The following is a 16,112-nucleotide window of genomic DNA, read 5'->3' on the forward strand; positions in this document are numbered from 1 at the left end:
ATTGCAAGCATAATACTTTTATACGCACTGCATTTCACGCAATTTGTAAAACTACTCCACACTGAACTTTTTTTCAATTTTTCCAGAATTTCTATTTTTTCCGGAAAAAAACGGTTGTTTTCTCATGGCTTCAAAATTTCCGGAAATTTTACATCTCTAAGCAGAAGCAGGGTGATCCAGTGATGCAGCCAAGACCTACTTCAAAGGCGTTCTCTGCACAATTCCCGCGCTGATAAAAAACGCTGAATTCACCATTAAGTTTTGATTGTAGGCCGGCCAGAGGCACGTTTCATGGGATGGGCAATCATATAAATATGATACATAACTAAATCCCTGGGGAATTCTAGCAGTTGAAGTCCACACATCTGGAATTTGCAGTCAGAAACACTGAACTACTGTATTGTTGCAAATACACCTGATGAGCATATCCAGCGTGGCAGCATGCACATCGAATAACATAAAATAAATCCATGAACACCCCAGGAGTCCAGCTGGATTCAACAAAGCTTTTTTTATTTGTGCTCCGTTGTGAAAATCCTGCTGCAAACCGTTTGACCGCCGCTGAGTGCCCCGCTTAAAATCTGCAATAGCTCTCTGGAGACGCTGGGCGGCGCTGGCGCCACCGACTCGACTTTCTAGCCTTCGCAGGGAAATTACTCTCCTGCTTTTTCCCATCGTCCCGTGCGCCGCTTCCCTTTGCCTCTCTCTTCCTCTGCCGCCGTTGTGGTAGCCGGTGGCCGCGTTGGACGATGGTGAGTCCATCCGTTGCAATCCTCTCGCGGGGGGTTCCCTGGGAGCCCCCTTCCCCGGGCCTGTTCTTCCTGGGGCCGCCTGCGAATGACCCCGAGCTGAATTTCGAAAAATGGGAAGCGTTGATGAAGAATCAGGGGCGCCCTGCTGGGGCCTTCACGGCCCACCCGCCGGCCGCTTGAATGGGGAGCCGTTTGTAGGCCTGGCCTTACCATAGAGCTGCCGTTGGTGGAAGCGGCCGACGCGGGCCGGCCTCATCCTGCGGGCTATTCTGCAGCGGTCTGCGGGACGCGCTTGCGTCGCAAAGCCCATTCAAGGGAGGGACTGGATGGGATTTAGCAAGTCCGAGAAAAGGGTGGCTGGACTGAGCCAGTTTGGTGTCGTGGGGAAGGGGCTGGCCCAGAAAGCAGGCGGCGGTGAGTTCTGGGCCTCCCTTAGGCACGAAAGCCGGCTGGGGGACTTTGGGCCAGTCTCCCTCTCAGCCCAATCCACCTCACAGGGTTGTTGTGGTGGGGAAAATAGGAGGAGGAAGGAGTATTAGCTATGTTCGCCACCTTGAGCTAAGGGCAGGATGAAAATCACCATCATCATCAACAACCTCTTACAAGAGTGTTGAATCCTTTTGGATCTCTGCCTGCAGCCTGTTCAAGGGACCTCAGGAGGCTGAAATCCATAGGGAAGGCGGGATGGCTTGGCGTTTTAATACGGCTTCGGAATGCAGCGGTGTTTCCCCTAAGGCATGTTTGTGTAACACATTTCGGTGCCCTTTCCCGTGTAATGAAGTTAAAAGCAACGTACAGTAAAAAGTTTCAAGTTCAGTGCCATGCAGTAATGCTGGAATTTTAAAAGACTAAGTAACCAGTAAGTAAACGGAAATTTGAAATGTAAAATTGGTAAGAGTGAGTGAGTGAGTGAGTTGGAAATTTGAAATATAAACTTGGTAAGTCGGGGTTTGTTGGTTGGTTTGTGGGTTGGCTTATGTATTTAAAAGATTTGTGTGGCTGCCTACCTTAAAACACAACTCTGGGCAGCTCACAACAGTAAAACCTGAACTATAAAAACCAGGGCTGGGGGAGAAACCAGCTTGTGCAGTGGGTTTTCCCCCCATTTCGTTTACTTTCCCTTTTTAGCCTGGGAATCTACTGAAGGTTTCCATATAGTGCTTGAAGCCACCCTTGCTGCTCCCTGCTGTGCATAATCAGCCACCTAGCCATAGGTTAGATGGGCTGGATCTCAATATGTTTTGCTCTGAGTTGGGCCTCTGATTCACAGAATCGTGAGGGATCTTGGGGACAATCTAGTCTGCTCCCCTGCCTAGCGCAGGAATCCCCTAATTTTGCGTCCCCGATAGATGGCTACTCCCACAAAAGAGATCCCACCATCTCCCAAGCCATTGTTGAACATGATTCCAACATTGTTGGAAGCCCCCGGATGACATTTTTGAATGCTTAACCTGACCACCACCTAAACTGTTTCCAACGTTCCTTCTCTTCCCCACTTTGCAGTCGTCCCACAAGACGTTCAAGATCAAGCGGTTCCTCGCTAAGAAGCAGAAGCAGAACCGCCCCATTCCGCAATGGATTCGCATGAAAACTGGCAATAAGATCAGGTGAAACTCTCTCCAGAGGGGACTTCAGATGCCTTTGATGGTTCCCTGCCCTCTGTCAGACCACAGTTGTGATTTCATTGGGATTATTATATTTTGGGAAAAAACTAGACCCAAGTTCAGTTATATTCTTCCTTTAAATCGGGTCCCCAAACTCTTCAGCTCATCAACCCCTTCATGAAGTTTCAGATTGTTCAATAATCCCCCCAAACATTCATTCTATGCAAATTTAATAGATACTACTTTAATAGTGCTAATAATAACAACAGCAACAACTCATTGACCACTTTGGGGAACCCTGTTTAAAATGCATATGGACTCAACGCAGAATCCAGATCCAGTCTTCTGAACTCATGGATTCCTTTCCTCTGTAATAGATGAATCACTTATTTCCCCTCAATTATTCTTCCCTTGGACCAGATGTTTTTCAGATGGTCCAAGTTTCTGGGTTTGTATGATGCTGGCAAGAGAACTGTCTTTCACTGAATTTCTAGATCATGTTTGTGGTTGACTTACTGCACGTGAGCTTCCTAGGATCGAAAGACTTTTCTAACTGATCCTATTTTTTTCCCCATAAAAAGAATCCATTTCATCATTTGTTTTTTGCCACACACTTTTCATGCTTCTGCTTGTCACATATACCTGCCTCAGTGTGGAAAACACTTTTGACATTTGCATTCCTGTCCACTAATGAACATTTTGTTTCTCTCTGGCACTGGAACTTTGAGGTCTGCTCCCGTGTCAGATTAGCAAAGACGATTTTCCAAAGGAAAGGATTTTCTGAAGCAGGTTGCAATTGCAGGGTTTCCTTATGTGGAAACACTGCCATATCCCTGCTAAGAGCAATTCTGTTACATGGGATTTGATTTCTCCTCCATCTTGGTGAAATTAGTCTCCTTTTAACAGTGACAAGTATTATGGGGAAAACACAAGATAGATTTTAGCTGCTCCATCCTTTGAGAGGAAACTAAAATGTAACTTGTGGAATATCTAAGGAATACAGGTGAAACTCGAAAAATTAGAATATCGTGCAAATGTTCATTTATATCAGTAAGGCAACTCAAAAGATGAAACCAATATATGAGATAGACGCATTACATGCAAAGCAAGATATGTCAAGCCTTACTTTGGTATAATTGTGATGATTATGGCATACAGCTTATGAAAACCCCAAATTCACAATCTCAGAAAATTAGAATAGTGTGAAAAGGTTCAATATTCTAGGCTCAAAGTGTCCCACTCTAATCAGCTAATGAATCCATAACACCTGCAAAGGGTTCCTGAGCCTTTAAATGGTCTCTCAGGCTGGTTCAGCAGGAATCACAAGCATGGGAAAGACTGCTGACCTGACAGTTGTGCAGAAAACCATCATTGACACCCTCCATAAGGAGGGAAAGCCCCAAAAGGTAATTGCAAAAGAAGTTGGATGTTCCCAAAGTGCTGTATCAAAGCACATCAATAGAAGGTTATGTGGAAGGGAAAAGTGTGGTAGAAAAAGGTGCACAAGCAGCAGGGATGACCGCAGCCTGGAGGGGATTGTCAGGAAGAGGCCATTCAAAAGTGTTGGGGACTTTCACAAGGAGTGGACTGAGGCTGGAGTTAGTGCATCAAGAGCCACCACACACAGACGGATCCTGGACATGGGCTTCAAATATCGTATTCCTCTTGTCAAGCCGCTCCTGAACAACAAACAACGTCAGAAGCATCTTACCTGGGCTACAGAAAAAAAGAACTGGTCTGTTGCCCAGTGGTCCAAAGTCCTCTTTTCTGATGGGAGCAACTTTTGCATCTCATTTGGGAACCAAGGACCCAGAGTCTGGAGGAAGAATGGAGAGGCACACAATGCACGATGCTTGAAGTCCAGTGTGAAGTTTCCACAGTCTGTGTTGATTTGGGGAGCCATGTCATCTGCTGGTGTTGGTCCACTGTGCTTCATTAAGTCCAGGGTCAACGCAGCTGTCTACCAGGAGATTTTGGAGCACTTCATGCTTCCTTCCGCAGATGAGCTTTATGGGGATGCTGGCTTCATTTTCCAGCAGGGCTTGGCACCTGCCCACACTGCCAAAAGTACCAAAACCTGGTTCAATGACCATGGGATTACTGTGCTTGATTGGCCAGCAAACTCCCCTGACCTGAACCCCATAGAGAATCTATGGGGCATTGCCAAGAGAAAGATGAGGGACATGAGACCGAACAATGCAGCGAAGCTGAAGGCCGCTATTGAAGCATCCTGGTCTTCCATAACACCTCAGCAGTGCCACAGGCTGATAGCATCCATGCCACGCCGCATTGCAGCAGTCATTGCTGCAAAAGGGGCCCAAACCAAGTACTGAGTACATATGCATGCTCGTACTTTGCAGAAGTCCGATATTGTTCTATTTCCAATCCTAGTGTTATTGATGTCATGTAATATTCTAATTTTCTGAGATTGTGAATTTGGGGTTTTCATACGCTGTACACCATAATCATCACAATTATACCAAAGTAAGGCTTGACATATCTCGCTTTGCATGTAATGCGTCTCATATATTGGTTTCACCTTTTGAGTTGCCTTACTGACATAAATGAACATTTGCACGATATTCTAATTTTTCAAGGTTCATCTGTATCTATGAAAAATAAGCCATGGGGATTTAGATTTATCGATTGCTTTATCTGTCAGTGCTACTCCATCCTTTTAGTAAAGTTTGTAGATAATACAGCATGAATAAAAAGTGTGCAGAGCCAGAATGTATGTATGTGTTGAATAAAGGATTGTTTGGGGTGGTAACTGAATAATTTCGGATCCTGTTAAATGTGTGTCTTCACCACTAGATTGGATTAGGATTTAGATGTATTTTTAAAAAGCAATCAATTTGATGAATGCATTTAGGTTAATAACTGAATTTTAATCCAAAAAACTGAGAGTGACTGTTGATCTGGCCCATAAAGTCAAGCTGGATGATTGCCTAGTAACATCCCAATTTTTTTGCTACTTTAATTGTGGGTTTCTTAGCTTTGGGGGCACATTTTGGAATGTTAGACCTTGTTATGGGTCCTGTCCTTGTGCTTACATTTCATATGGCTATTTGTAAAAGCAGCTAGTGTTGACAGATGAGCCCACAAGGGTTTTTGGTGCATTTAAATGAGGAACAGAGGGGTGGAGATTGATGTGGGAAAACTGTTCTTCCTCTGCTATGAAGCCCTTTGTGAAAGAGCCCCTCTGAATTGCAAGTGGAGTTCCTAGTTCAGTTGCTTGCTGTTGGCTTTAGATTTTAGTCTGTTAGACACTCAGAGTTGTGTCTCGCTTACTAATTGTACCTCTTTTGTTCTAGGTACAATTCCAAAAGGAGACATTGGAGGAGGACCAAGTTGGGCCTGTGAAGAGAAGCAGCTGTAACCCTTGCCATGTCTGTCTTGCAGCAAGCTTTTGAGCCCCAGAACGGCTCCCTTCTTAACAGAGCCCTATTCTTTTCCACAGCCCTATTTTCAGGACTGAATCTCTTCATGTATTACAATTTTTTTTTTCCTCCTTTGAGAAGTTTATTCCCACAAAGAGTTCTAGAGGAATTAAAACTGAATAATTGGTATTTTGTGTTCACATTTGTGTGCTTTAATTCTCAGTGTAGTTACATCGGCTGGATGCTTGCTGCCAGAGGACAGATGTTCATTAATAAACAGGAGACTAGTTAATTTCAAATTCTGTTTGGATTTACTGCTTATACCCACTTATTCCTAAGGGGGAACATTGTCAGTGTATAAAAGACACTAGCTGCCTGAGTCAGTAACTTGAAACAACCAAGCAGGAAGCCACAGTATCAAGTAATTAATGTGAGAATATTACTTTTGTAGTTTGGAAATACATTGTCTCGGCTGAGAAAGGAAAAAAATGCAGAGAAGTGAGGTAGAAACTTTAAAAGACAAAGAATAAAGAACTACAGTAGAAGAAAGAAAAAAAACAGTTGTGTTCACTGTGCATGCAGAATATCTTTGGGGTATTTTATTTTTTCTTTTTAATTATATTCAGTAAATATAATTTTTAAAAAGCCTACAAGCTGTTATGGGAGGTAAAAATTGCTTTTTCAGTGTTAGAAGAAAGAAAATACTTTTTAATTGCAGACTCCTCAACTTCATGCAGGATTAACCAGAGTAAATGATGAAGCTGTTATGAAATAATTTTCTGACTATGCCAGGTACTAACTATATTAAGAAAGCAATAATTTACAAAACACCAGAAGTGTGTATGAGACAGTAGCAGTAATAGAGTTGATGAGCTAAAAAATACTTGGCAGATTTACTAGCTGTAGTGAAGATACCAGAGGGCTGTAAAGTCATGACAGAATGAGATTCAGGTTTATTTAAAAGAAACAAGACTGCATATTTTAACCAGATGTATTTATGGGATAAATGCTTTGTCCCTCCAAGAGACTGTTTATACATATTAAGGCATGGTTTGATTAACCACTATTGTACTGAAGGATTAAATGCTTTCAGGTCTAAAAAAGTATTGCCACTGATCGGGGCAATTTTTAGGGATCCCTTCAAAAACAATTCTCTGCACTATCTGAAACCTCAGTCTCCAAGGTGGTTTTGGAGAAAGGGCAGGATTTCTAAATCTGCCCCGAGGTGGTTCCGTGGAATTAATTTTGCCAAGCTTTGGGCAGAAGCCAAATGTATACAGATGTCTCCTCTTCTGTATGCATTAGGTAAATTGTCTTTACACTGGAAAATAAAATTTGAAATAATTTTTCCTGATTTTATCCAATAGGATGCTCTGCCCATCTTACTGGTATGTCCCATTTAAAAAATACCTCAGACTTTTAAAGCAGCCAGGTTCTACAACATTGCTTTCGCTATTTCCTTTGAGCTTGCATTCAGCCCTGCTTCAAGAATTAGTTTGCTCCACCCTGTAGGTAGAGCTGGGCTGGATCAGATCAAAGGACTATCTAGTTTGGCATGCTGTTTCCACAGATACCTTTGAGAACCCTACAAACAGGAGGAAGGTACAGTAGCAGCCTCCTCCTTGTGTTTCTTGGCAACTGGTACTGAAAAACAGTTCCAATACTAGAGGCAACCGTTGGAAACCTCTCTTAGTCTGTTCCCTTTAAATTGGTAGATCATGGTAGAAATGTGGGACCTGGTTGGGAGCAAGGTGATCCTTCTGGTCTTACTGGATCTTGGGAGCTTGTGATATCATTGACCATAATGTCCAAGAGTGCGGCAGTCCCACTCCTTCCTCAGCGAGCGGTTCCCATCCATAGTGACTAGGAAAGAAGCCAAAGCCCTAACCATTCCTATTTAGCATCTGTTTAAAGCCTCTGAAAAGGGTCATTCATCAGTTTGGGATAAGGTATCACTTGTATGCTGATGCTCAACTGCACATCTCAATCCTGGGCTGAACAAGAGATGGAGTGAATGACCTGAGCTGGTGTATGGAGACTGGGTTGAAACAGGCTCAGCTGAATTCCTGCAAGACAGAGAGGCTGATTGTCCAAATACCAACTGATTGGTTGAAGGTTCCATTTCTGTCTCTACAGGGGAACCCCACTGCCCAGGAAAGATCAGGTCTACCCTCTAGGGATCCTCTTATGCTCAGAGCTTCTGCTAGAACAGCAGGTGGAAACCATGGCCAGAAGAACTTTTGGCTGACCAAACATTATCCTGGAAGCAGCTGTGCTGGGCATAGTCATTCATGTTCCCAACACCTGGCACATCAACTACTGTGATGTGTTCTACTTAGGGCTGCCTTTGAAGACTATTTGGGAATATCAGTTCTTGCAGAACATGCAGCCTGCATGCTGTGATGAAAATTGGTTCAACAGAGATTCACCACTGGCTACCTATAGATTTCCAAGGACAATCTGAAGGGTTTCCCCCACTTGCTTTCAGGAAGCTAAAGAGGGGGCCAGAAAATGTGCGTTTTCTGTTGCTGCCCCAAGCTTATAGAGCCATGCTTCTCAACCCTGGCAACTTTAAGATGTGTGGACTTCATCTCCCAGAATCCCTCTCTGTTGACATTTAAGAGGGAACTTGTTTTATCCCCAGGACTGTTGGTTCTAAACTATGGGAAGATTGCTATATCTTCTCAGCTGGGTTTTAAGTGTAAGCTGCCCACCTACCTTTGTATGACTGAGGTGACATGAAATCAGTGGAAAGAAATAAAATCTTGTGATGGTGAATTCCGAATTTCCTGCCGTGGCAAAAAAGTACTTTGGTCTGCCCTTATGAATCTCCCGTTATTTATCTTCATGGGATTCTAGTTCCATTTTGACCATGCGGGTTTCTTATTTATTTTTGAATTCCTTCTTGGGGCAAAATAATTTCTGCTACAGCAGAGACACTGCAACCCTTACCATTGGCTAGCCTTTGCAAACACCAGATCACACTCTCACTTGTTTTTCTTTTGCCCACATATTTCCTGAAGCTTCATATGCTCCCTTCCGGTTATGAACCTTGTGGTTCCTCAACATGCCAGTGGCAGTGATATCAACAAGCTCTGAGACTGAGTCTGCCTGCCTTTTCCCCATAGCACAGGGGTGAGCAACCTTGGCCCCAAATCCCAATTTTGCTGTCCCCCAAGCTTCTCCCAACCATGCAGTTAAATAGTGCAATTGCTGAAAATCAGCATGTGTTTAGCTGGAAAACAGAATGGTTCTGTTGGTACAACCCACAATGAGTTTATCCAAAGTTTTCTCAATTCACCCAATTTTTTGGAGCTTGCATGAAACACTGATTCAAGCCTGGGCAAATGCAGCCAATAAAACTAACCAATTAAACACTGAAGATGTTACTGAGCCGGGTAATGAAACGTCTGCAAGAAAACAACCGAGTTCAGAGAACCCCAAGGACTCCACAATAAAACTATTCTGTAAATTGTAGCATCAGGTTAATACAGTGTTTAAAAATCCCCACACACCATTACTTCCAAAATACCAAGACAATCCTTGCCTCATTGTTTCATCTGCTGTTCCCTTATTTCTGCTAAAAGATTTAAATATTGCCTGTCCTTGCCCACCAAGAGATTACCCATTCACAGAGGTGTAAAAAAAGGACAATAGGAGTGTTAAAATATCCTTTATTTGAAACAAAGAATATCCCTGAAGCTCTCAGAACTCTATACTGTACCTCTCTTCCCCAATAAAAAAGTGAAGGTAAGGTCTACTTTGAGATGAACTTCATCCCTGGCCTGTGTAGCTTTCTTGGCAACTATAAGGATGTGATTTCCCATTGCTGTGGAGTTTGTTTTTGACCACCCTGGGATCTCCTGGTGGGTCTCCATTACAAGTACTAACAAGATCTGAGCCTATTTAGCTCTAAGGGATCGACCAGCCTGGATGACCTGCTATGACTAACAGAGAGATGTCCTTGTACTGAGTTCAATTTCTGGTGGCTTCATGGAATATCATACAACGGTACAGATCACCATGGCCACATTTTGGTGCTGGGTGGTTTTTTTGACCCCACAATTTACCTTAAAGCCTCAGGAAATCCTACCATCCAAATACTAACCAGGTCTAACCTATCTAGCTTTCAGAGATCAATCAAGATGGCTTTGTGTTTCCACTTCACCAGACGCTCTCCTAAACAGGGGATGCTGTAACTATTTTCATTGGTTGTTCACACAGCCAGGGTTAGCTAAGATTGTCACATTGGGCCCCAGAGTAAAATTTTCCTCACCCCTAGTAGTTTTTCCCCTCCCCTAATAAGGAATGTTCAGTTAAGAAGGCCAGGATTTTAGCATCCCTCTCCCTTTTTTCCATGAGGCTGATGATTTTAATATATTCTGAAGTCATCTATCTAACCCCAAAGGGCGCAACTGTAATTCAGCAAGCAATAGATCTCCAGAACATGTTAGATCTTTCCCACTACTACCTGAACTCTTTCACTGGAGAAACTGCAGACTGAATCTGAAGCTTTCTGTTCCGATTTTCTTTTGATCAGGCAGCAGGAATGACAAACTAAACCAGATGGACAAAAAATATCTATACTGATCAAATAAGGAGACTATCAATCAGTATCATAGCGGCTTGCTGCTGAGATTTTGCAACGATTGCAACACTAACAGGAAGGGCTTGGTCTAATTTAAGTGTACTTCCTTATGTTCCTTAGAAACGTGGGACAGCCAAAGCACCAAAAATAATGCCTTTGCTGAGATTATCAAGTCTGTCTTCTTGTTACCTTCATTTTGTGGAGGGAGGGACCCAAAACTTGTGAAGCCAATTCCAAACATTCAGGATTCTCGTAAAAATAAAGTAAAATGCACGGCTGAACTTAGCTCAACCTCGAATTAAATTGTGGGTAGGACTGACAACATTTGATTTTGAAAACATTGCTTCTGACTCTTCCCCACCCCATCTTGCCAAAAGAACTGGCAGTAGGTCTTATATTGTGCTTCCCTTAGCGTCACAACTCTGATTTTAAAAGCAAGTTTCTTGCCAATAAGGCTAATTGTATTGTTGAGCTGTCAGAAGCAAGCTGATTCAGTTTTTCAGTGGCTGAAGGTGGGGCCTTCAACCCTCAGCCTAGTTCTTGGCTGCTCCTTCAGCCCAGCTTAATCTGAATAAATTATGCTAAATTAGAAAAAAATAGGCACATTTTCCTGCACATGCCTCACAGCACAAAGTGCGGATTTTCTTTTTCCAGATGCGGAACTTCAGTTCCCTTTTAACATCACATATTTGCATCTCTGCATGTAGACTTCCTTTCAGGGAACGTCCCAGGGACACCCCAGTCCCATTTGTGTCTCTTCCCACTTCCTCCCCCATTTTCTTGAACCAGAAAGATTTCTCAACTTTCTGGAGGCCAAAGATTAAGCTTAGGCAGATTTGCTAAAGCCAGTAACTGGGAGACAATCTGAACATTTCACCAACCACCCCAGGGCTTCCTCCTGCTTCTTAACCACTGCTTCTCTAATGGCTGCTATGACAATCCGCTCCCAGCCAAAAGTTCAAGCACCATTAACTACCCTGCAGACACCTAAAGCCCTTGAAAGAATGCAACAGTTTGCCTAAAGATATTCCTGAAATAAGACCCCCTATTATGGGTCCCCTGGCTCTGCCTTGCAGCCCCAGCATTTTGGCATTCCATTCTAAAGACCCCAATCCAACCCCATCTTGAAGGAGCACAGTTGTTGTTGATATTCCCTGCTCCTGGAAAGGCCAAGTCTTCTTCAGTTGCCCCTAAGAGCTCCTTCAACTCTCTGGGAGCATTGGCCTTGAGGTACTGCCAGGCTTTGCGGCCATTGTGATCCCTGAGGTTAATGTTGGCCCCATAGGCTCCTACTAGGATTTTGATGATCATCTCATGGCCCTGCAGAGCAGCCAGGTGCAAAGGGGTCAACCTCCCACTGGCTGTGAGTACATCAACGTTGGTTGGGTAGGCATTCTTCTGTGCAAAAGCCATCACCTGGATCAAATCTTCGTGACGGCCATGTTTGGCCAACCAGTGGAGTACAGTAAAACCAGTCACAAAGTCTCTCCTGGAAAGCAGGCTGGGCTCCTTGGCTAACAAGTTGAGGATGCTTTCAGCATCCCCCTGAGCCACAGTCAACATCCATTCATGCTCCAGGGGGTCCAGCGCTAAGGACAACTCTTCACAATTTACCTCTGAGACACGCTCCTGTTCCTGTTGGGCATCAACAGAGACGGAATCCTTTTGAGGAGCTATAAGCCAGGTAGGGTTGGCCTGACTGCTCTGCCGGAGAAGTTCCTTTAACCCTTTCCTCCTTGTGCTGCCCCAGGACATAGAAAGGCGGGTTGGACTCATCTCGGCCACCCACTTGGCTGAATTCCTTTTCAGCCGATTAAAGCTCCTGTTAGCCAATTGACCTCGGAGAAGAACCAAGCTCTCAGCCTGGTTGATAGGACAAGGAGACTGATTGCCAGCAGCAATTTGCATTTGTTGTCCCTGCCGGTTGCTTGCTTGGCCAGGCAGCTCTTGTCCTTCTTTCAGGTTGCTCTCCTCGTGCTTCTCCATCACGTTCCTCCCTTCAGGGTCCAGCATTTCCTCAAAGTTCCCAGTAGTTTCCCCACATCCCTCCTGAAGTCTCTGTCATTGTTATGTGCAGCTGCCTCCTGAAATCATCGCTTTTCTGCTCAGAAGAGGAAGCAACTGAAGTCTTCTTGCTTCTCAGTGCTGCCTGCATAGAAAGGGGGAACCAACATGGAGCTTTCAGAGCTTAAGAGGAACTGATCCCTCATTGGGAAAGAGACCACGGATAACAACAGTCTGTCAGAAGGTTTCACTATAGAACTGCAGTTGTTTTGTTCATCTGCAGTTCTCCAAAGTTTTTGACAAACTCAGAGAACCCCATTTTGACAAACGCTCTTGCCTTCCCTTTCCTGCCACAAAGAGTGCTTCCAACTGAAGCTTTCGCTAAAATTTCTTCTGATACAAGCAAGGAATCTGAGGCAAGAACCAAACGTCACCTTCTATTTGCAACCTTCCCTCTTTTCCTGACATATAAATCCATTTTCAAAGAAAACATAGAAGAACCGCCATTTGAAAGGTAACTCCAGGGAACCTGCATCTGAAAATGTTCCACATCGGTAATATTTTGCTGAAAAACACAGGGTCTGGATATACCTGCTTAACCAAATTAGTTAAAAACTGAAAGCTGTAGCAGTTCCATTACACTAACTATACTGCTAACCATTGTTAGTTTTAATGTTGGTTAGGCTTTGGCGTGTGCGTGTGCAGCTTAGCATGTAATGCAAATGCAGATCATTTGGCTAAGTTTATTACTCCCTGTATTGTCTGAATCCAGAAAATGAATTAATTCAGGGGCCAGGTTAAATACATTTGTGAGAATTCTGCCACTGGCTTGGGAGTCAGCGCCGTTCTTTTAATTTGAATCTATCACTCTTCTTTTTCTTTTCTCCGACAAGATTCCTTTGGGGAGTGTGGGGAAAACCTAGCCTAGGAAAATGGAAAACCAGGAGAATCCATGGGAGGTGTTTAAAAAAGGCAGGATGATGGTCACAACCATGCAGTGAAAGCCCTGCCCCTAATTTACATGCATTGCAATGAAAGTAAACTGGGAGAGGGCTTCAGCTGCAGCCCCATCTTGACGTTTTTGACCTTCCTGCCTTTTTCGTTGTTGTTGCAAGACAGCTGCCCAGTTCAAACTGGGCAGCCATAGAAATGCTCCCAATAAACAAGCAATGGAACCCTTTCTGAAGTTCTAAGGGATCAGCAGCCAAGCAGGCAACGCGGTTTTTGCACTTCTGTTCACACGTGACCAGCGTTTTAGTCCAGGGGTGGGTTTTTTGCACCTCTTCCTTGCTCACTCGATGCACAGGTTGTGGGTGCGGAGAGAAGGCATCTGAAAACCTCCGTATCCTAACTCGAATTTGTCTGCAAGGCAGAGGTGGTTTGGGACCCTTAAAAACCTTTCCTCCGCCTTACAGAAGGGACCCCCTTCTGCTCAGCGCAAGGCGGAGAGGCTGCACGCGACCAGCCTCAGCTGTCCAGGCGAGCTCCTGAGACTGTCCCTGTCAGTGCCAGCACAGCCCTGCGAGGTAGGCTGTTCTCCATGAAAGCCGGATGGCCAGGAAGCAGGAAGTTGTCCCAGCTGGCTTGCTCAATTCCTAGTCGAGCGCGACCGACTTGTACCCAGCTCCTCATCTTCATAAGCCACAATGCCAAACCACCATCAGTTGGGGTGACATGTCCAAAGAGGAAGGGGCGACCTGTCTGGGATGAAACCTTCCGAACCCACCTCTGCCTGATCCAAATTGCAATTAGTTCTGCCCAAAAGCTTCCCCCCTGCTGGGTGTTAACACTCCCCCCCCTTTCCTTCGGAGTTCCTGGATCATAAATCAGGACCGCAAACGGAAAGCGGAAGGGGCCCCGCGCGCTCCTGGCGATCGCTGACGCTTTACCTTTCTCCAGGCAACAGCCTGGCGGCCAGGGAGGGCGGCTGTCACTCCGGCCCGGCGCTCCCCCTCGTTTCCTCCCGTCTGGAGCCAACGCCAGCCGCACCACCTTGCAAACGGCAATCCCACTCGAGCTAATCCGAAGCGACTCCCCGAGGTCCCTCCTTCCCGTGTGGACCCGGCTTGCTTCCGCGTCTTGACCCAGCCTCCGCCAGTCCTGCTTGTGCAAAGTTTGTTCTCGCCCTGCTTCGGAGCGGAGCCAAGGAAGGGAAGAAAAGAAGGAAAGCAACCGCCGCAGCGCGCGACCTTTGCTCTCCTCGAGGCGCTTAAGCCGCCGCCTGGCGTGAGGTTGAGCGAACGTCCTCTTGGGAGCCCAGGGATCCCACCCACCCCTCTCCTCCGCGTCCCTGTGTGCGAGAAGAAAAGCCACCCCGTCGCCAGGCCCTGTGAAAGGCTGGGGGGTGGGCTCAGGTTGGGGGACGTGACCGAGCCCCCCTGGCCCGCGTTCACACGGCACGGCACTGTAAACGCCGCTTGGGGAGCCCCAGGAGGCTGCGTTCACAGCAGGTGAGAAGGCTCGTACCCGCAAGCCACGAGAGGGCGGGGTCCTGGCAACACCCTCGATTTTGATTTGCTTAATCGTGGGAAATCAAGTGGAGTTCAAAACTGTAAGGGAGGGGGGACATCAAGGCGGGTTTCGCAGCATATGCAAAACACAAGCAAACCAAGATTGGCTTGGTGCATTCAGGGGCTGCGGTCATACCGGCCAGAAGCTCTAAGAATTGCTCCTGGACTCCATCTCTCGACAAGGTGGGGAAACAGCTGTCCTTGACAAAATAAAAGGCGCTGATGGCTAAAAAGAGATTCTCTACTTGAGGGGGACTCCTGGTGACTCCATCCAAGCAGGTTTTTTGGCAATGCTATGGAAATACTATTTTAATAATATGCTTTCTTTCTGTAATGCGTTTTCATCTTTCCAAGCTGGCCTACAATTGTGGCATTTCTTAGTAGTCTCCCATCCAAGCAGTACCCAGATAGAGTCCTGCTTGGCTTCTGGGATCCGCCAAGGTCAGCTAGATGCTGCTCCCTTGAAGCCTGAAGAGCTCTCTGGTCTAGTAGTAAAATAGTACTGATAGTTATTAATAACTATGTTCCAAACTTCATATACAGTAACTGTTATTCTCCTGTGAAGACCTTATGCCTGTATTGTGGGTTGGAGAGCTGAGACTCCAAGACAGCAGCTTAACTAAGGTCACTTAGAGAATTTCCAACAGGATGAGGTTGATGCTCCTCGATGGGTATGTTGGTCTTTGGGCTGTTGGATAACAAAAACAATTGGTCGGAAAGACCCTTGAAGTTTGCTTCCCCTACCCCTCAACCAACCAGCTCCTTGCAGGATTGAACTCACCGATGAAAGAATGAAGAATGTCTTAGAGGCCACTTCTTAAAAACTTCAGCTGACAAATTCTGGTCCTTTGAGCATGCATCAGCTAATTTATCAGGAAGACAATCAGTACCTTCCTGATGTCAAAGTGAGTTCATCCTCACGTGAAACCTTGGAAATTGTCTGAACTTGGAACTTGGATTCCAAGGCGAGAACATAAGAACTAGAAAAATAGGACACAGACCTTGAGCAAGTCTAGAGCAAAGGTCTTTTGACCACTTGCTGGAGCAGCCGGATGTCCCTAAACAGCTGATGCTGATCAGTGTTGTGTGGGAAATGTGGGAAACGGCAGCTGGGCTGACATTTTACTCTGGTTTGTCTTCATGGGACTTTGCTAAATCAAGTCACAGTGCTGAGTTCAAACATACTACTGGAGGAAAAAAGAAATGCATAGATGATCACGTTGGCTAGCTGTTATATATTATCACTGCCATAAAGGGCAAGATATAATTCTACC

At 45.3% G+C, this 16,112-nt stretch overlaps 2 protein-coding genes and 1 non-coding gene across 3 annotated transcripts; 2 read left to right on the top strand and 1 right to left on the bottom strand.

Annotated features, from left to right (window-relative positions):
- Window positions 1-612: 612 nt before the first annotated feature.
- Window positions 613-6,035, top strand: RPL39 (ribosomal protein L39). The gene is made up of 3 exons (XM_007432023.3): window positions 613-752; window positions 2,256-2,359; window positions 5,671-6,035. The coding sequence occupies exons 1-3, from the start codon at window positions 750-752 to the stop codon at window positions 5,717-5,719; spliced, it is 156 nt and encodes a 51-aa protein (XP_007432085.1). The 5' UTR covers window positions 613-749; the 3' UTR covers window positions 5,720-6,035.
- LOC112541100 (small nucleolar RNA SNORA69) lies at window positions 3,139-3,270 on the top strand. Its single transcript, XR_003085136.2, has one exon. It is a non-coding gene; the product is annotated as a small nucleolar RNA SNORA69 (small nucleolar RNA).
- A 3,361-nt stretch (window positions 6,036-9,396) lies between the features above and the next one.
- On the bottom strand, window positions 9,397-14,865 carry SOWAHD (sosondowah ankyrin repeat domain family member D). Its single transcript, XM_007432039.4, has 2 exons — window positions 14,218-14,865; window positions 9,397-12,473 (listed from the first exon to the last, which is right to left on the bottom strand). Exon 2 carries the CDS (start codon window positions 12,335-12,337, stop codon window positions 11,312-11,314), a length of 1,026 nt encoding a protein of 341 aa, XP_007432101.2. The 5' UTR covers window positions 12,338-12,473; window positions 14,218-14,865; the 3' UTR covers window positions 9,397-11,311.
- Window positions 14,866-16,112: the final 1,247 nt, after the last annotated feature.

The sequence above is a fragment of the Python bivittatus genome, unplaced genomic scaffold, assembly GCF_059951505.1.
Source record: "Python bivittatus isolate LINGU-HERP-01145 unplaced genomic scaffold, Pbiv_v1 ctg000670_np1212, whole genome shotgun sequence".
NCBI lineage: Eukaryota > Metazoa > Chordata > Lepidosauria > Squamata > Pythonidae > Python > Python bivittatus.

Bases quoted from the DNA above. Each gene is read 5' to 3' on its own strand.
- RPL39 (XM_007432023.3), top strand. The intron at 2,360-5,670 runs GTGAAACTCTCT...CTTTTGTTCTAG, and splicing joins AAAACTGGCAATAAGATCAG to GTACAATTCCAAAAGGAGAC.
- SOWAHD (XM_007432039.4), bottom strand. From the start codon at position 12,337: ATGCTGGACCCTGAAGGGAGGAACGTGATGGAGAAGCACGAGGAGAGC.